At 35.7% G+C, this 20,268-nt stretch overlaps 1 protein-coding gene across 5 annotated transcripts in view; it reads right to left on the bottom strand.

Annotated features, from left to right (window-relative positions):
- Positions 1-20,268, bottom strand: part of USP34 (ubiquitin specific peptidase 34) — a 132,948-nt gene that overhangs the window by 411 nt on the left and 112,269 nt on the right. For 3 of the 5 annotated variants that reach the window (XM_031595163.2, XM_031595165.2, XM_090134488.1), the window contains 16 exons: positions 19,808-19,912; positions 18,294-18,441; positions 16,701-17,335; positions 15,206-15,363; positions 14,216-14,294; positions 11,909-12,035; positions 11,508-11,615; positions 10,331-10,435; positions 10,087-10,211; positions 8,896-9,048; positions 7,858-7,981; positions 6,119-6,198; positions 5,169-5,309; positions 4,903-5,049; positions 4,228-4,387; positions 2,631-3,906 (listed from right to left, as the gene is read on the bottom strand). In XM_031595163.2, the coding sequence (XP_031451023.1) occupies positions 3,296-3,906; positions 4,228-4,387; positions 4,903-5,049; positions 5,169-5,309; positions 6,119-6,198; positions 7,858-7,981; positions 8,896-9,048; positions 10,087-10,211; positions 10,331-10,435; positions 11,508-11,615; positions 11,909-12,035; positions 14,216-14,294; positions 15,206-15,363; positions 16,701-17,335; positions 18,294-18,441; positions 19,808-19,912 (3,006 nt within the window). In that variant the 3' untranslated portion in view covers positions 2,631-3,295. Of the gene's footprint in view, positions 1-2,630; positions 3,907-4,227; positions 4,388-4,902; positions 5,050-5,168; positions 5,310-6,118; positions 6,199-7,857; positions 7,982-8,895; positions 9,049-10,086; positions 10,212-10,330; positions 10,436-11,507; positions 11,616-11,908; positions 12,036-14,215; positions 14,295-15,205; positions 15,364-16,700; positions 17,336-18,293; positions 18,442-19,807; positions 19,913-20,268 lie in introns of those variants that run through there. The other 2 variants (XM_031595167.2, XM_031595166.2) reach the window with 2 other exon arrangements.

The raw sequence follows: 20,268 nt of genomic DNA, 5'->3' as shown, positions 1-20,268 counted from the left end.
GCAGAAGATAATGCAAAAGGTGTGTTGCCTTTTTCCTCCAGGAGCAGCTTTCCCTTACAAGTTTGCAGTTGGTTACCCCCTTTGCGCTTGTGTGAGGTTTGTTTTAACAAGACAAGAATAGACGCCTAACAGCTGGATAGAAGTACAAATTCTGTTAACAAAGCTATCATGTTCCTTCTGCCCATAGAGAGAGAACAATCTCTTAAGAAATGCTGTTTTAGCAGATTGGGTTTATCTTTTTCTAAATGCTTAAAGTTTAGGTTCCCTTTTATTCCTAGATATTCAGCCTACAAAAGAATTTACATTTTGAATACAGAAATGGTTGTCAGACAAAGTATTGGTTGATGAAGAGGCAGTAAATATAGAAAATCTAGGTTTAAATTTGCAAGTACTAAACTGAGATTAGGCTAACCAGTTTTGGGTGTAGACCAGCAAAGAGATTTTGTGATAGTTTGGATGTTGCTCTTAAATACTGAAGTCTTAGTTATTAGAAGGAAAAAAAGAATAATTATAGGTCTTTTCAAACAGCCTATCGTACAGATCTAGTGCTTTTCTGGGAAGTATGACTTTTCCCTACTGACTAAACAAAAATTACAATCCCAAGTGCCCACCACTACTTGCATGTTTTGCTAGCCTGAATTTTCTTGACTATTACTGCTGGAACAAGCTATCATCTGGACAAATACCAGTGTTTAAAGAAAAAATAAAGACTGACTTGTGTTCGCAGTGTTGCACCACTCATTTCTGCCACTGCAAGAATGTGGAAGGAGGAACAGCTCCAGCCAACCCTCGTTTCCTCTAGTAAAAGGTGCAATGAACTCAACATTTTTCAGAATCCTTGTTCTCTCAGGCTGGCGTAGCTGTCAGTTTGATAATATGTATAAGCTTCCTTTAGAAATGGGCAATGATTGCCTCTCCTTCCACCTCCACAGAGTACCTGTTTGACTGTCCTTACAGTAAAAAAAATACAAGGTTTTCGTGGAATCACAGAATCATTTGAATTGGAAGGTCATCCAGTCCATCTCCCCTGCAATGAACAGGGACATCTACAGCTCCCAGCGGGTGCTCAGAGCCCCATTCCAGCCTGATCTTGAATATCTGCATGGAGAGAGCATCCACCACATCCAGGCAATCTGTGCCAGTGCCTCACTGCCCTTATTGTAAAAAAACCTCCTTCCTCCTGTCCAATCTAGATCTTCCCTCTTAGTTTGAAGCCATTTCCCCTTGTCCTGTCACAACAGACCCTGCTAAAGAGTCTGCCCCTACTTACTTTCAGCCCCATTCAGATACTGAAAGGCCACAATCAGGTCTGGGCAAAGCATTCTCTTCTCCAAGTTCTTTTTGGCAGGGCTGTGTTATTATCTTTTTGTCCCCCCAAAACGGGAAGTGAGGTGTTGCCGTTACCCAGCTGCAAGACCTTGTGCTCGGTTTTGCTGAACCTCATAAGGTTCAACAATCGTCACAGGACACAACTGTTAGTCTTCAGTAACAGTTACAGTATGATTTAATCTTGTACAAGAACCAGAAGCTTAAGTCTGACAAAATTTAGATGTGTATTTCTAGTAAGAGTAATTAATATGACTACTTACTCGGGGCTAATGCCTTCCTTATCTACTGCAGATTTTAAACTGAGAGGTATCTTCCCACACATCTTAACCCAACTGCAAATTTCTATGTGTGGTAGAAAACTTGATAAATCAGTTCTGATATTCATTAATGTACAAGTTTTGAGTAGAAGCTGTTGATTTCTCTGAATTTATACAATCTACAAGCTGATCAGAAGGGGTAATAAAGTTTTTTTCCAAAGAGAACAAAAAATGTAATTACATAATTAATGCTTGAAAAATGACATGACAAACTTAAGCCCTCAGCAGGGCTTAATGCAGGAATAAAGTGCTAATGAAAGGGATTATGAAGCATAAACCTTGAGAGACAGAAATGCTTAACCAAAGAACATTTTTTTAAAAAGTGACGAAGAGACTAAGAGACTAACAAAAGCACCACACAATGGAGTTGTAGACATGAAAAAGACACTGAACTACATTAAATGGTAGACAGAATTAAGGAGTACAGAAGAAAAAGACATAGCTGTCTTATGAAGACAAAAACCCAAATGAGCTAAGCTACTGGAAAATCAATGTGAAAACAGATTTTAATCAGATGTTAAAATCAGAATTGCTGACAATCCAGAAGGTAACTAGGAAATGCATATTGCTTAGAAATAACATGAGGAAATGGAACAAAATAGATGGTAAAGTCAATCCTGCATTTAAGGAGGCAGAGAAGGTGCTGAGAAAGTGAGAGAGCATGGCTCAAGGCAGCATGCACAGAAGAAAGTCAAAGAAAGACAGCAAATGGCATAGGAGAAAAGGAAGGAATAGCCTCAGACAGGTTAAGTTGGAAATGGAAAAAATGAAAAAAGTTCAACTAGTTTCTTCCACCACATCATGTTCTTAGCTGCTGAAAAAAAGTAAACAACAAATCCTTCTCAACTGTGTGATTCATGCATAGTAAACAAAGGAACCCTAAAATTTACAGAAATTGCTTACCAGACTCGGCACTTGTTTTAGTTTTTATGTTATCTTTGATGAGAAATCCAAAGAGTGAAGCAAGAACATATATAAACAAATGAAAAGTCATCACAATCAGTTTAATGAAGTGCACAGAATAGCAATTGATCATGTCAATAAAAATAAAACAATTATTTTTACATCAAGTGTGCTTTATTTCCTCCACAGGTATTCTGTTAAATAAAGCACCATATATATACTGCCAGGCCACAGCTAAAGAGGATTCTTTACAGAATCAAATTTCTTGTGGTTGTTTAGTATACAAGTAAACTTAATTTTGATAATAAGAACCACAGCGATCTGAGGCAATCTGCCTCTATTATAAGGTACAAAACTGGCACAGAGGACACCATATTATACACAGTAAAAATGCCATAAGTTTAAATTACATCATACAGGGCAAGGAGGCCCTGTTCACCCAAACAGCCATATTAAATGAAAGCCACTACAGTGAATTTTTAATTACATAAAACATATCCATTATCTGATTGCCCTTTAAGAAAGTGTATGGTAGATGCAAAAAAGAAAACCCCAAAACAAACAAAAAATAAAACTGGAGTTCTGCCTGACCAAGAATTAAGCATATAAGTCTATCTTGCCATTCAAGCAGAGAGCACTGGACAAACTGAAGCACAAAACAGAAATAAGCAAAACTTAGGCAACAGCATTTTTGGGGGAAGGAAGGAAAAAAAAAAGACTCAGAAGCAGACATGCTTCATCTAATGTCAAGAAGCAGCTTGATTTCCTTTTCCAGATATCCTTGTAACCACATGAATTGTAGACTCAATGGTCCTACACAGGATGTCTAAAATGTCATGCTGCTGCATAAGACTAAAAAGTCCTCTGGAATGGCCACAAGTGATTGATAAACTAGTTTCAGGGTCCTGGGATGATAAGGCTTGACTATCACAGCCTCTCAAATCTGCGAGGTCAGATAAAACTGCTGAAATTGATGTGGAAGGAAACTCTGGGTCCTCCTCTGCTACAACAGAATCCTTGGAAGTCTGCAGGTCTTTAAATTCTTTGCATTCTTGAAATTTACCGTTTCCTGACTGCTCTTCTGTATGTTGTGACCTCATTGTCAGCATTATGTCTTCTGAAAATGAAGATGGAACTTCCATTCTGTACTCTTTGACAGAATTATTTTCAGGGGAAGGAAGATCTTGTTCAGTGCCTGGATCAATAATTGAAGAGTCCCGTGTCTCATTATCTGAAGTGCTTGTTGGGGTCAATGCTTCCTGGGGTTCAGTTTTTATATCACTGATACAACTGTCTACGGTGTGCTCCTCATCACTGCTGACCCGTCTTCTTTTTACAGGAGTAGCTTCTTCATCATCTGTAAAGAAAAAAAGAAAAGTCTATAGAGGAAACATTGTTTTCATGCCATACACCCAAGCAGCAGGACATTCCTGTCACTTTTTTGTCTTTTTTAAAATTTTTCTGTATTAAACACAGTATATTTCAACAAATACCTATTTCCTTAACAACAATTCATATAACTGTCTTAGCCCCTTAGTAATACAGTATTTCTTGTGTAGTATTAAGGACAGGAACCAAGAAATGGCTTTATTTCTGTGGTAAGAAAGCCATGTGTTATGTTAATTTTGTAAAACTTTGTAAAATCAGAGCATTGTTTGACTGAAACCAGAAGGCAAACCTTTAATTTTTCTTTCTTTGGCTTCTTGTTCTTGTAGTGAATTCCTCTGTTGTTGACACGCTCTACACTTGTTTAAAAGTTCTTGTAAAGTCGGAATCAGGGCTGAATTGAGCTGTTTAGGAGTATGCACTGAAAGCAGCAAGGCAAGTGCTCGGAGGTCCTAAAAAAAATAAACAACCTTAATCAGCCTTATTTCAAACTCTTTTGATTAAAGCTACACAGACTGCACAATAAGTAGAGGCATCAAAATGTTCTGAACATCCAAAAGATCAAATTGTAAATATACTCAGGCTACTAAAATTTCTCAGTCAGTACTAATACGCTGCCCTTAACCTATATCTGTCCTGCACTGCCCATGGTAAGCAATCCTGAGTTAAAACATACCAGTGATTCCTGCACTTTGTGTTGCTCTTTTTCCTGCTATTAGCCCACTTTTCAAGTCTTATGATCCCCACCATCTGCTTGGAGACTCGAGCATGCACTCTGTGCACACTGAGACAATGCATGCAAGCATATCTCCATATCCCATTAATAGAAATTAACTCTTCCAGCCAGAGAACTGAACTAACCATGCCTACCTCTTTAGAAGCTGACAAGTGGTGCTGAAGAGCTTCCATAGAAAGTAAGCTGCCTCCTAAATGATGCTGATAATAGAATGGCTTAGGAAAGACTTACCCCATTTAAAGCAGAGCTTGCTTTGGAGATTTCAACTCTCTGGCTGCTGAAATCAGATTCTAGGCTTTGATACTGATTTATTAGATTTGTAATTAGAGTATTGATTAAATTGGCACAGTTTGCTTCAGAAAACACCTGCCCTTGTACCTGTAAAAAAACAGATTCTTTTAAACCACAAAAAATGGAATTGTGAAAACAGTATCTTAAGCTGAAAGAACATACACCAGACTACAATTCTTGGAACTTCCACTAAAAAGATCACTCACCTTCAGAAGAAAATGTGTCAAAAAGGTGTATACAATGTTGTTGTTAAGAAAGGTCCTTTCATCCATTAAAATACATTTTATATATTCTGCAAAAACTGGATCTTCACAGAGGAGCTTTACACTGTTCTTTGACATTGCAGACTGGTAAAGAAAGAAAGCACACTTCAGAGTCATTACTGAAAGTAAATCAACTGCAGCAGCACAATCTTCAGTAGTTTAGGTGGAGAAATATAACCAGGACCACAGTTTTTAATTCATACTGGAGGGATCTTACTGATAGAAGTATTTCAATCAGCTATGAGTAAATTGTACAAATTAAGTGCTGTCAATTATTTCACATTTTCCTTTTATGAAGTTTATTCTGAAGGAATGCAGGTTTTATCACGATCAGGATGTAACTGAAGGGCCAGTGTCTCCTAAAGTGAGTCAACTACAGCATCCTCTTGCAAAGGTGCAAAAGTGGGCGTGTTATCACAGAATCACACATTATGTTCTATTCCATCAGACTTAGAGATCTCTCCATTTTCATTCAATCATACTTGTGTTTATAAGATATAAAAAGTTGGAAATTCACAGAAGCAGGCTAAAGTAATGTCTCTACACTGTAGAGACTACTACCATTATGTAATGTTACTACATTACTGTACTATCATATACATTGCTTAAGTTTTTTCCTGTTCCTAGGGCATACTACAATTTGCTACATTTTTATATTTCCTTCATTTAGTTTTATCAGATGTCAGATAACACAAGTAGGAGCATTTTTTATTCAAAACAGAATTAATATTTTTGTAATTAAAAATAATATAAATAATATAATAAAAAATTAAAAATTAAAAACAAAATTAATAAGTTTTGAACGACTAAGCAATACCCACTGGTTTGTTTCACAGTTGTTGAATTTTGCTTTTATTTTCATCCTATTAGTTCTCCAATACACTGACTCTTACCTGAGTTTGACAAAGCTCAGTCCAAAGTTTGGGGAATAATGCAAGATGAAGTGGTAAACCTTCATATGCAACAAGAACACCTGAAATTTTGAGAAAATAAAAGTTACTTTGTGAATAATGGCAAGTTCATCTTCCTTGGAGATACTCACTTATACGAACAGTAACAAAGTGCCTTAACATTTGCTATTATTACGTTCTAAGTTTTTTGTTTAATATATAATTAGAAAGACCACTGGTCTGTGAAGTTTTTACAGTATCTTTAATAAATATATGCATCCCTTTAGTACTTCTGGGAAACGTAAAAATAAAGTAACAGAGCTGGCTTTAGTTTTACATTTGTAACCAGATTTTTTCATTATTTTTAAGTTACTCATTATATTAATTATTTTCAAGTCTTTTTATGTTTTCAGCTGGTCAGCTACAACATTCAAAAAATCTTCAATTTTCTCAAAAATAGCAGTTAAGTTTTTAAGTGTCATTCTCACCAACAGCAAAGATACGTATTTCCAGTGAATTGTTTTAACTAACACAACCCATAGTAAACAATAATCCAAGAGTTACAATCAGAATAGTATGACAAAAAATGTGCAGTTGGGTGATTAGGTGATCAAAAGAACACTCTATTACCATTCTTGTTTGAAAGTAAGTTAATTTTGTATCCTTTTATCTAAAAGTTTGGCATTTAATCTTAGCTAGCTACTTGGCTTCAAAAGAAAAAAACAAGCAAGTATCTTTGGAAGGTCGTTCATGCTGCTTAAGGTGTCTACAAATCAGTAGAACACTTTTTCTTGGATGGAATCTACTTCTCTTGAGCGACTACAGAAGGGAATCTGGCTAGATGCCTAATTTTAATAATTGAATTGAAAAGACAGCTCCTAAAATGTTTATCTATGCAATAACTGTATTTGTGAGACTGCAATGTTTCTGCATCTTCATCTACCATGCTGGAAAGCAGAGCCTATCTTCAGGTCAACTGGTGGGAAAAAGATAATACAAAACCCACCACGATGTGCCTTTAAAGTAACACATGCATTTAATGAGCAGTCCATGGCAGGATGCTCTTCTGCAATGACACAGGCAGAATGCTTGGAGCAATTCAGACAGATAAAGCCAGCAACATCTTTGCTAACACAAGACTAGGATTACACTGTGATAGGAAATAATCCCACATACTAGTAATACTTAGTTGTGGAGCTTAAACAATATCTATGTTTTCAAGTACAAATGACATGACTGGATGGTCATATATTTGGGTTAACTGTTGTGATGGGCTCCCAAAAGGAGAAGATAAACAAACCCATGTTTAATACAGGACCAATGCTATCAGTGAAAGTATAAATGGTCTCACACACTCCTGAGCAGACAAACAATAATTGCCAGAAATTCTGGCAGAGGTGATGAGGATTTGGGAGTTGACACAAAGCCATTTAAACTGGCACAAGAACTAGCTTCAGTGAGTCTGTGTGAAACCAAATTTACAAGTAGAATGAATTCTCACTGACTACCACATGTCCCTTCTGCAGAGGCCTGAAGCATGACAGACATGTGGGTAAGAATTACTGCATTATACTGTTCGGTAGATTATGGGAAACTGATTTCCACAGTAATTAATACAGCTGGTTCCACAAGCGCAGCTACTTCTTAAGAATACTGAATACAAAACTTGCTTGGAGAAGTGCTCACAATTATCACAATAAAAAAAAAACAACACCCTTAAGCTGTTTAACTTTCATACTTACTCATTTTAACTAATGTTTCAGTAAACTTTTCACAGCTGATTGCAACTCGGCATAGCAGATGGATGAACTGATGATAAGAAAAGAAGTAGTCTAGCAGCATACGATCATAAACATCATCTTTTCCCTGGAGATTTAAGAGAACTTCATTTAAACTATGTAAGCAGCTCAACCACTACCATATTTTCCAAGCACCTACCCTATTTTCCCTGCACTTCTTGCCCTAAAACATGTCATCAACTACTACACGAATACAATATGGGGATTTCCAAGTCTAACTCAGTCCAGATGTGTCTCACCACTGTGTCCTTGTTAAGCACAATGATGAGGATGGCACAGGGATGGTACATAATGTTCCCCGGCAGTAAAAACGTAGGATTCTGAATAAACTGACTGAGAAGCTGTATTGAATACCTTACCTTGAAGAGAATGAGAATACAGTAATTTCATATCATATCCAGATACCTAAATATATACACTACTACTTTGTAAATCATAATTTGTCAGTAACTATGTGCAGAAGTCAGAATTTTCTCAAGACAAAGCTTCACAAGCTCTCAAAGCAGTATTTTCAGGAATATCCCAAACCAAACAGTAAACATGCCAAGGGCTTTGTATGCCAGTATTAAATATATTTTGGATGTATGTACTCAAAATGGCCTTCTGTAGTCCAGATAGCCAAAAGGAAATCTCAAACATTCAAGCAAACAAAATGTAATCTTTTACGAAATGAACAAATTAAAAATAGCATGCAACAAAAAAACAACAGGTAAACATATTTGTGATGGGGTTCCAGAGGCTCACAAACCTTCCAGTTCTTATGGTATACGGATTAAGTATAACTTGTGAAATACTGTCATACAACTTTTCAGTTCAAACATTTACATTATTTTCTGTTGTATCCACTGCTGCTGGATATGAGATGAAAAAACATGAGTAATTTCCTGTTCTATGCATTTTTTTTAAACATACAGTAAATTTGATGGTGCACAAATACACAAAGCATCATTTTGAAAGCTTTAAAAAAGAAGGGTTACTTACCCTACAGTAACCGTGCTTCTTCGAAATGTGTTGCCCACACAGATTCCCATCTACGTGCACACACACCCCATGTGCAGGAGACTGGATTCTTTCTGAATAGCAGTGTCCACTGGGGCAGTGCCTGCACTCAGTGTGTCCTTGCGACCACTGTACCTGAGGGCATAAGGGGTATGGCGGCTTCAACCACCACTCAATCCTTCACCGGTAAGAATTCCCCTAGGGCTCTGCATTAGCACAGGAGGAAGATCACAATCTGTGTGGACAAAGCATCTTGAAGAACTACGGTTACCTTACAGCGAGTAACCAGCTTTCCTTCTTCAAATGGTTGTCCATACATATTCATTTAAGGGTGGGATTCATCTTACCTGACTTTAGCTATCTAAAATCTATTCATTTGAATATTCTCCGCTGCCCAGGCTCAGGTGCCTAATACACAAAGGATCAGCCTCCTGATGGTACCAGTTCTTCTCCATTAGCCGCAGGAAGGGCAGAACAACAATCTTTAGATAGTCAAAGTTTGGCAAGCTGAATCCCACCACTGTTCAACTGTAATATCGGGACGTGGCAAGTGACTATGATGTCACCCCACCAGAGCTGACATCCCATAAGGGAAGCCCAAGCCCACAGAAGGGAAAGTAGAAAGGAAAAGATTCAAAGCACTATAAAACTGCCCTATGTATGTCATGTACTGATATTTACCCAAATAATTAGCATACCCAAATAATTGTGCTTCAGTCCTCTTGGAATGGACCCTTAATGAAATGTGGAGGATCTATTAACTGTTAATAAACCTTAACATAGTTTCAAACCCATTTGGACCAATGCCTGGGCTGTTCCTGAATTTTCTTTATAAATGCTACAAACAGACTGGAAAACTATCAAATGTGTTTTTTTGTTTGCTTGTTTTTGTAGTTTTTTGTAGTTTTTGGTTTGGTAGTTTTTACCTTGAATACAAGGTTTCAACTCTTATCATATCTGCAATAATGAAGCTGTGTATTACCAAAGGCAGGAAAATAGTGTTTCTGGAGTGCACATCTAGAATGGAGTATATGAGGACAACACATCTTGAAGAAGAATTATGCTTTGTTTACAAAGAAAATGAAAATAATATACTAATGGATTCTTACGATACTTTCTATAAAAAGGAAAAATAACTGAAACATAGCTATTGTGAAGACTATGCTTACATACCTTGCTGGCTTCTACCATAGTAGGCAAGAGGCACATATTGAGCTCAGGACGTGGAGGACGAATATTGCTTTTTCCCCCTATTAATTTCAAGTTTTCACGACATGGAAAATAAGGTCCAAGAGACACTGAAGTACAAGGTAGGATAAAATAGATATGAAAAGGTCAATATCTAACATCAATAAGGAACACAACAGAGTAATAACAGATTAACAGAACTTCAAAATACAATCACTGAAATACGTACTTGGGATATTACTGTGGTGGTATGTACAATGATTGTGCTGTAGAAATGGAACCAGAGTATGTAGGAAATCATGAGGACTTAAAAGTACAAGCTCCTTGAGGACATCTACAAACAAAAAGTTTTTTTCTATTATATATTGTTATTTCTTAACAGAAAACAGTTTAACTTATGGCTCATGCATTTTCACTCTTTCATCTCTCTTTTGCTAGTGTGCACTGTGGAGGTAGCTTTACTGTGAACAACACGTGAAGTGAATAGACCTGAATTAGTCAGGACTCCCTTCACCTCTGCCAACTGTAGAAAAACCTGTTCAACAGTGAATGTACAACCAATGAGAGGGGTGCCAACTTGCAGAAAGTAGAAGCTCAATAAAATTACCCTCTTTCCTTCTTCTTTAACATATCAGGTTTGATACCTGGAAAATGTAACCAGCAGCAGTCAGAAGGACAATTAGAAAGGCATTCAAAATAATGGGAAAATGCATGCAGATCACACAAATAAAGTTTAATGTGGACAAGGTTTTGGGCCATCATTAGCATGCCAAAAAATGCAGACTGCATCCATTAAAATTTATTTTGAAAATCTGTTTCCAAAAAAGCTTCAGGAATAGGCTTTCTAGCACAAACCAGACACATTGCATACAACGTCTATGTATACAATTTTAGAAAGCTAATCCATTCACTGCTATTCTTAAACTTTATTTAAATTATACTTTACAGAAAATGGATCATAAAAGTAGATGCTAAAGTTGTAATGCAGATGAACTTGGTCAGCACGTGCCCTTCTGAGATCTTAAGTTAGTACTAGAATTTTAATGAAAGATCTGGGATTTGATTCTAAACCAACTTAATACTTGAGTTAATGAGTTATTCCTAATCGCGCATCTGACTTTTAATAAGTCAGGCTGCAAATTTGCATCTCAAGATGAACGATGACTTTTTGTGCACAGTCTGCACACCTGGCAATGTATGAATATTAACTGCAGCCTAATGAAAACAGAATTATTTATTATTGGAATGATGGCAACAATGATACATTGTCAATGATAATATCAAGAATTAAAATCTACAGAGTAACTAATAAGCATTTGCACTTGCAAAAATAGAATTTAAATTTCAAATCAGATAACTACATAAAACAGGTCCTTCCTAACTGCATGCATAATATTATGACTTACCAATACAAGCATTTCTAAGTTCTGGAGGACTGTAGGAATTTAGCAAAGTTAAAAGTTTATGGGCAAATTCAATTCGCTCCTGCCACTGAATGAGAGCTTGCTTCACATCTGTGAACGCAAAAAACACAGAAATCTGCTTATTTAATTTCATGAGAGATCTATAAATGAAGAATTTGGTTTTTTTCTTCTAATATTACTTTTTCTCATTCTAGAAATCTAATAAATCTCAAGCTAAATCTAGTTTCAGATTATGTAAAAAGTAATTTAATAAGAAACAATTTAGTAATCACATGTATGGAAAGTTTAAATTTAAACACAAACACTGAGCAAGACAGAATATGAGGTTTTGGGTCACAAAAACTAATTAATAGACATAAACCTTTGAAGAGTTGTAACCAAACCTTTTCTTTGAAGATATGGACGTGTTGATTTAAGAACTGAAAGGAATATAGACAGAAGTTCTACCAGGTCTCCAGTCACGTGGCAAGCCGTAGCCTCATGGTACATCATGTGTAATGTGTTAAATGACTGAAAGAAAAAATGCACAACTTCATGTTTCCAAACAACACATTATTATCATTTCTGTTTTTATTGCTGCAAACACCACTTTTACATTTATTTCATGTACAAGAAATCAAAGTAAGTATTAAAGTCAGATGTAATCAAAAGTTACTAGAAACATAACATTTAAAACAAGACCAACACTGTTTACACAACTAGCCATGTACTATGAAAAAAAATCCGAATAATCCTTTTATATTAGAAATTAGAGGAAGAAGGAGGGAGAGAATGTGATAGAAAGAAGGAGGGAGGGATGGAGGGAAATGACAGGGTATCTTTTATCACAACTAAATATGATTCTTAGGACATACAGTATTTGTAAGAATGAACTGTAAGTAATCTATGGAGGTCAAACTGAAACTTGTTCTCGGTCATAAGACTGAACTGTGTTTTTCTCACCTTACCCAAAAAACAGAGTCATATACAGTGTTTCACATAGGCATGCCAGAGGGACACTGACCTTGTAAAATTTACCGTAACAACAACCTCCATACCCTTCATCTCTGCTCAAGAGGAGAGCAGTTTTGTGACACCCAAACCAACTCCTACAGATACCCATTTATAAACATTCCAAACCTGACTTCAACCATAAAAGCTTTATATTAGTGAGAGTTTTGCAGATTACAATCATCTCTGACACAAAATAATGACAAATTTTTCAAAAACAAAATCTATCTAGAACACAATAAACAAAACATAACTTGAGGTACAATATTTATGTATGTATCTATAAGCTTTATCGTTTTGCCAAATACCAAGTGATATTAGAAATGCATAAAGAAAGGAATGGGTATACAAATTCTTCACAAAAAACAAAAAACAACCTACAAGACAGATGCTAGTCATTTTTCCAAGTGCTACTTAAGGACTTAATGCTTATATGACTGTACATATGTTAGATGAATTGCTTAGCTTTTTTCTAACAAAAATATCTTCTGGGCATTTTATAGAAATATTGGAAAGGAAAACTAATTTCCCAGCAGCACAACAATTCTAGCACAAAACGTAAGAAACGTTATTTAATTTCTTGGGGTATTTTGAAGAAAGAAACATTTTGTGTTGCCAGTGTATTTCATAAACACTTTCTAGTCCATGAGCAAATTCAATAATGGAAGCATTGAATAGAATCCAAGCTCTTTCACTCAGCTCAAGAGGGAAAAAAAACACACCAAAACCACCTGAGTAATCAACTTTTTTTTCTTCTCATCTTTATCATATCTCACTCACTTCGAAAAGTAGCCACTAACAGTTCAGAAATGTCTTTTAAGCTTCTCCTACATTAGTGCAGGACAGCAAAAATAGCTTTGTAGAATGAAACTTTTGGTTTTGGTTTTGGTTTGACATCCAACTGTACCCATTTCAGGATATTATCAATCCGCTATTTTGAACCAACTCTGATCTGACCACGGACCAAATATCCATTTACATTGTGATATACTGTGTGCTCCAGAAACAGATGTTTTAAGTTTAGTTTCATCTTAAAGAAAACTAGATTATGCATTCTTTAACCACTCCTTCCTGCAAACAGAAGGAGAATAGGTACAGGGAACCTGAAGAGAATTGCTTCAAAAGTGCCTCAAGGCTTGTTCAAAATTATTAATCGCCATTGCCATCTGAGAATGGTATAAACTTTTACTTCTGTATTCTAACATCTCTTTTTACTCCCAATTTACAAAAGACCTCATTCACTTCCTTTACTGGTTTGTGATCTATAGTAGACTAAACTACCATAGCTCCTAATTTACTCTCCACTGTGAACTTCAGAGCAAGTGCTCTACACATCTGAGATATCAGCCTTACTATTTCTTGCTCATCTTTCCTATTTAAGCTATATTTTTTATAATTATCTTACCAAATCACTAATCTAGTAAGCTCTTATTTTTATCTAATATGAAGATCTTTATTGCCTCAAATTTACTCATTTAAATTTGTACATTATAGGTGAGGCGTGTCTGGTAAATCTTTTGTCCTTCCTATGATCCTAAAAATCTTAAAGTTTTACATATACGTCAGTAATTCATCCACATATATCATCTGTATTTTAAATGATACCACACTAGAACAATTTAAAGTGAATGGTGAGATAGGAATGATGTATTGGATTGGTAAAAAAGTGAGCTGCTTATTAAAATTAATAACAAAAATACCTCAGTCATCAGAATCAATCCTCTGTTAAACACAACAAGAAGCCTGTCTTCATCAGACTCCAATAATATTCTGAAGGCACTAGGAGAAAAAAGCAAACATTGAGATATTCTTGTAATATTCTTGTAAATTCTTAAACATGCTTAGAATTATTGCACTCATCTCTGACAGGATTATGCACAAAGAGTCATTCATCTCAGCACTGCATTTGGGAAAATCAGATTGTGTCCTGTGACAGATGACCTATGTAAACCTTTCAAGTAACAGAGGCCATCTTCCTTTTTACATAGCTGTTTCAATATATCAGCTGTTATATTTAAAACCCCAGTACCTGACCTACATACCCAGACAATTTGCAGTTACACTGAAGAAAAACAACCCCAAGCAGCTGTTTCAGATGTGCCAGATATACTAGATAATAAGAAGATATACTAGAAAAAAAAAAAAACAACTATTGGAGACTTGAACAGTAAAATTCTGTCCCACAAATACAATTTCTAAATAACTTTTCTGTCCCAAAATAACAAATGTTACCAATGGCAAATGACATTACTGTTTTGTTAATCTAGACAATTAATGGTAGGCTGAGAATGGAATTATTAAGTCAGCTTATATGCTGACTTAGAGCATTTAAATGATTTTTCCCCCTAAGGGCTCTAGTAGTTTTGTCACGGTGATTCTTTTTGAACCATAGCAATATATATGTTGTTTACTGTACATATCTTTTATATGTCTTGTTTATACCTGCTTACTGTACAGTGTTTGTTTAGTTTCTGAATTTTTAGAGGCTGAAACCTTCTAAAATACACCCACAACTTTGGATTTTGGAAAAAAAAGTGTAATTCAATCTGGTTGTTTACTTCTGAATAAAAATAACCTTAAAATAATAATTAAAAAAGTATAAAATGACCTACACGAAGTTTTATTGTACTTCACATACTACAAAATACCATTCTTATTCAAACTGTGCCACAACTTCAATACTAGCGTACCTTATTAAAGTAGTCCAACAAGACCGTCCATCCAAGCAGCGCAGATAACAGCTTATGGTGGTTTTCTTAAACTGCTTTATGTCTTCTATCTCTTCCTCTCTCATGTCTGGTCTCTGAGCTACAAAAAGTTGCATGAGGTTAAACAGTTCTTCTACTGCCTGAAACACAAAAATGTTAAGTTAGTGACATCTCTCTCAGTATATTATGGTTTATATCTAATTTTTAAATTCCTCTGTATTACTCCTATTTATTAATATATAAAATCTAAAATAACATTTAAATAATGTATTTAAAACAACTGTAGATGGGATAAAATTTTAACCTGCTAGAAAATCAGCAGACATTTTAAACTTAAATAATTAAAGCTAAATAGTACCTGAAAACTAAAATTCTGACATAGAAGCTGTAGATCTCTTATCTATGTTCAATGAGGTTTGTGGTTTTAGTCTTTACTATTTACTATGTGCATTATGACATAGATATTTGAATCTTTCTGAACCTTGAATGCATGCTTTGATGCTTTCTAACAGCTCACTGCTACATATGCATAGACAAAAGTGAGAAACCTAGATCCAAGTGCTCAATCTTCCTGTCTTGGGCAGTTTAAAGTCATTCTTTTGCAGCACATTTACGCATAAGCTGCAGCACAATTACACATAAACTCTGATGATTTTTACATTCCAAATAACAGGATTCAGGAAACTGCTAAATTTGCTGAATTTTTATGTGCATGGAAAACACTAAACATGCCAAAGTAACTGAAGTCCCTTCCGACAGAGATGCAAACAGCAAAAACAGTAAGACTATTTACACGACTGCTACAGTACACCTGTAGTCAGAGACTGAAGTTCAGTGCAGAAGATTCCATATATCCTCCTCCCCTATGCAGGGAAGAAAATCTCCAGATTTTTTTTTTCTAACCTTGCATACCAGTAAATGATCATAAAGCAATACTAAATAAACAGTCATAGAAAACTACATGCTTTCCCTCTTAAAAAATTTCTAAGCTTGGCTTCCCACAATGACACATGGACCAAATGGTATCTACTTTCACTGTGATATAACATTGCAGAGGCAGCAGAACTCACAGAATACCAACACTTTACAAAAGGCACCACGAGGCCATCAAATCTTGGCCATGGACCAGAAACTAAAAGCAATCAAAAAGCTTACTGGGAATTCCTCCAACTCAGCGTGTTACAAAGTAAGACCACTTGAAAGGTCTTTCCCTGTTTCCTACAACTAGACAGAGTTTTCTAGAAAATTCCAGAAAAAACATCTGATCTCCAAATGCTATACGGCAAGGAAAAATCCAAAACAATCCCTCCCTGACAGTACAGTAATCAGATCTAAACACACACCAATAGATAAAAATAAAATAATTTTTCCATTGAATATATTCATTCATTTTTTTAACTCCTTCAATAAAGGAGACATTCTGCAAAGGAGGAAACATCGACAATACAATTACACTTGTTGGCACTGATCTACTTACTCCTGGGTACTGACTGGCATGTGGCGTGAGATTCTTGAAGGCCCACTGGATGTTCTGGTGAGAAGCCAACTGCCTTGTGAAAGCAGGGGACTGCTCACAGCAGAGACGCAGGATGCCATAGTAGGCAGGCAGCATCCCACGGTTGAAGAGCACTACATCCTGATCATCGTGGTCAGCAAGGATGTAATTGAAGGCAATGTTCTTTGTCACCACAGGGTTCTGTACAATAAGGCGTACATTCTCTGAACAGTCAACACAGACGTTATACCAGAAAGACAACAAAGCCTGTTTATTGTGGTTGGTGGCTATAGCTGGCTCAGAAAGTTTAGGCTGGAAAAGGTTCCATAAGTCCATGAAGTAAGTAGAAAACATGAGTTTCTCAGTTTTTGAGATCAAACAGTATGTCATAAAACTGAAGTAGGGCACGAGTTTTGTTGTGCCATGAACAGCAGCATCAACATATAACTTAGCTCTTGAAAGAAGACCAAGAAGCACATTGTAGACTTGATGAAGAACTACTGTGGTATCTGGACTAAGAGGCAGATCACGTGTAGGGATGTGCAAAGAGCGGGTTGATCGGAACATCTGACGGAAGGAATTGCTTGGAATAAGCGACACCAAGAGATAGGCTGCAGCTTCAAATAAAAACAGATGTGTTACACTTTCAAAAATGATGCAAATGCTTAAAAGACACTTAAACAGAAGTTAAATTACAATGTATGCCCCATTCACAGATTTTAGAGTATTTTACAGAATCTGGTGTGACAGTATTTCCACTAGAGATGAACAAAACAGTAGATAAGGCTAACACACAGCAAGTTAAAAGAGATGTTGAGTTAGCTTTCAGTCCTACTCAGCCTATAGTTCTGTCTGCTGCTTGATTCTAACTATTGTAACACAATGCATTCCATCACAGAAATGCACAGATACGCTTTCTATGACTATTTCCTACTGCTTGACTGAAGTTGCAAAGATGTACCTCCAAGATTTCACATCTCCTTCAACCACAGAAACAGTACTGAAGTTTAGTGTGGCTTGTTACTATCAAATCTTCTTTGCAACAAAAGTTAGACACGGGAAAGGCTCAACATTTGAATGTGACAAATGCTGGCAGCGTGATTCCTAGCAGAACAACTTACAGAGGCAGTACATGTTAGAGCTGGGCAGAAGCAAAAACTTATTCTTGATCCAAAGGTTCAAAGGACTGAATTCAACTGAAGATTACTTTGTGATAGCTGAAAGAAGAGCAAGTACTATTCCTGCGTACAATGCAACTATGTGATGGAAACTACAGAGAACAACTTTGCTTAGTTGTTTGTCTTCACTGGGTTTTCCTGGACACATGGATTAACCACGTAAGATAAAGAACCTACTAATGTACTCCTTCACTAATGAAATAAAAATGCAGCTTAATCTATAATAGCTGCCTTCTGACAAGGCACAGTTACAGCAATTACTTTAAAAAATAGAGCAACTGTAAAACAATTGGAAAGATGAAGAAAATACAAGCACAAGATCATATATTTCATTTGTCACAGGAATACCATATGCATAATAACCTGCAGCACAATTATTTTCTTTAAATTAACTTACAAGTTCTCACTCTAGGATAGTTATGCGCCAAAAGGAAACGTTCAACCCAGTTTTCCATGTTTTGTAGCACCCAGCTGTGTGCTAGTTTATTTCGAGGTGTTTGCACAGCCAGCCAATCCAGGCACTGAGATGGGTTGTATTCAATGACCTGAAAGAACAACAGAAAAACCAAGAGGAACACATTAACCTTAGTATTATTTACTAATTCTATTAAGGAAATCCTAAAATATGCTATCATGACTCTCAAAGTATTTTTAAAGCTAAGTAGAGCTATTGAAGTACATACCATATGCTAGGACTATGGCAGACAAAGAAAACCCTTGTTAAATTTCAGTGTGCTCTGCACTTCTGAATCATGTTCAGAGCTTTTGAAAATCAAGTCCAGGTAGTTCCTACATTCTGTACACTTTAAGACCTTTAAATGTTGAAATGTTAAGCACTTTTAAGACTGAAAAATCTTGTTTTTACAAACAGATAAGAAAGATTTAAAGTAACACTAAGATAACACAAAGCTTTAATGCTGAATCAGTATTTTTACTGAAGTTGTATGGGAAGAATATAAAAGGTATGCAAATTAGTTGATTTGGCTTTATGCTGTAACTCATTATCCGACTACACAACTTGAAGGAATACATTCACCCGTTGTTTTTCACAGGTGATGAAAAGCCTGTGAAGTGCTGTTGTTCAATTACAAGAGCCTTACAAATATAACATAATTTCCTGTGCCATTCTAGTTCTACAAGGTTGGAAATTTACCAATGTATTACCAAGCTAATAAATCAAGTTCTTTTATTTTAAAAGTGTTTTTAAAACTGTTTTCTGTTAACTTTAAGTTATAGCTACCCAGATAGGAAAAAAGGATTTCCTAGGAAAACACAGGCAGTAACTGCATTGCCAAAGGCGCTCCCAAACTACTACAATCCACCTGAAGAATATAAGCAGCTAACAAGATCGACGCTCTGCTTGTAAAATTTTAATCAACATTAAAAAATAAATTTATCAGGAGCAATCTCCTCTTTTTTTTTTTATTTTAAGTGTTAAAAGAGAAAGAATGCTCAATAGCTTTCCCTTGTAGTCTTCGGACTACAAAAAAATGTCAACCCGAAATTCACTTAACCAGCACATACTGGGCAAAAAAGAAAACAACTAAGAATAGTGCTCAAACCAGCTTACAGTCTTTCTAAAGCGATGATTCAGAAAAATTAGTGGAATTTGCTCAGAAGCAATCCAGACCCTTATTATGCATTCATTTCTCATTGAACTGAAAGTTAACCTGAAATACCAGCTAACCAGAATGCTATTAAAACAACAGTAAAAGTTAGAGTAGAACTGAACATTTATAAATTGCTGCTGTTTCTCTGAAAGAAAAAGGCTCTTGAAAAGTTCATGAATTGATGTAAAGAAGGATGACAGTGAGATGTAAAACCCTTTCACGTACATTAAAAAAAAAAAGTAAGCAAGACAATTCAGCTCCTGATTTTTTTTTATTTTTTATTTTTTAAAACAGGTTGTACCTCCCAAATCCTCTGCAGAATGTAAGAAGCAAAGGGTGGCATTCCTGGGGGTCCACCAGCAAATTCCATTAGCATAGTCAACAATTTGAAAAAAGGATTGGCTGCCTGTAATGCATAAACATAAAAATTGCCATTTTTATCTATTTCATTCAATCCATTAATATTTTTAGAGACTTTAAACCATTCCAAATAATTCTTAAGAAAAATTTCTGCTAACTTCGGAAGTTAACATTTTAATTACTTTTAATCCCTTATTATTTAATCTCTAAATCAACTGGTTATCTGTATTTATATCTTAATTCTGCTATATCCACATACAGATTTAAACCATTGGTTACAGCGAAGATAGCATTATCGAACTAGACAGGATCAATCTACTAGAAATATATAGTTACAAGGAAATAACATTACATACTTAAAATCAGACTTTACTCTGAACAAAGGGAATAAAATCAAGCTGT

Source organism: Phasianus colchicus, chromosome 2 (assembly GCF_987193195.1).
Source record: "Phasianus colchicus chromosome 2, bPhaCol1.hap1.1, whole genome shotgun sequence".
Classification (NCBI taxonomy): Eukaryota; Metazoa; Chordata; class Aves; order Galliformes; family Phasianidae; genus Phasianus; species Phasianus colchicus.
The sequence above is the reverse complement of the archived record's forward strand: the minus strand, read 5'-3'. Positions and strand labels throughout refer to the sequence as shown.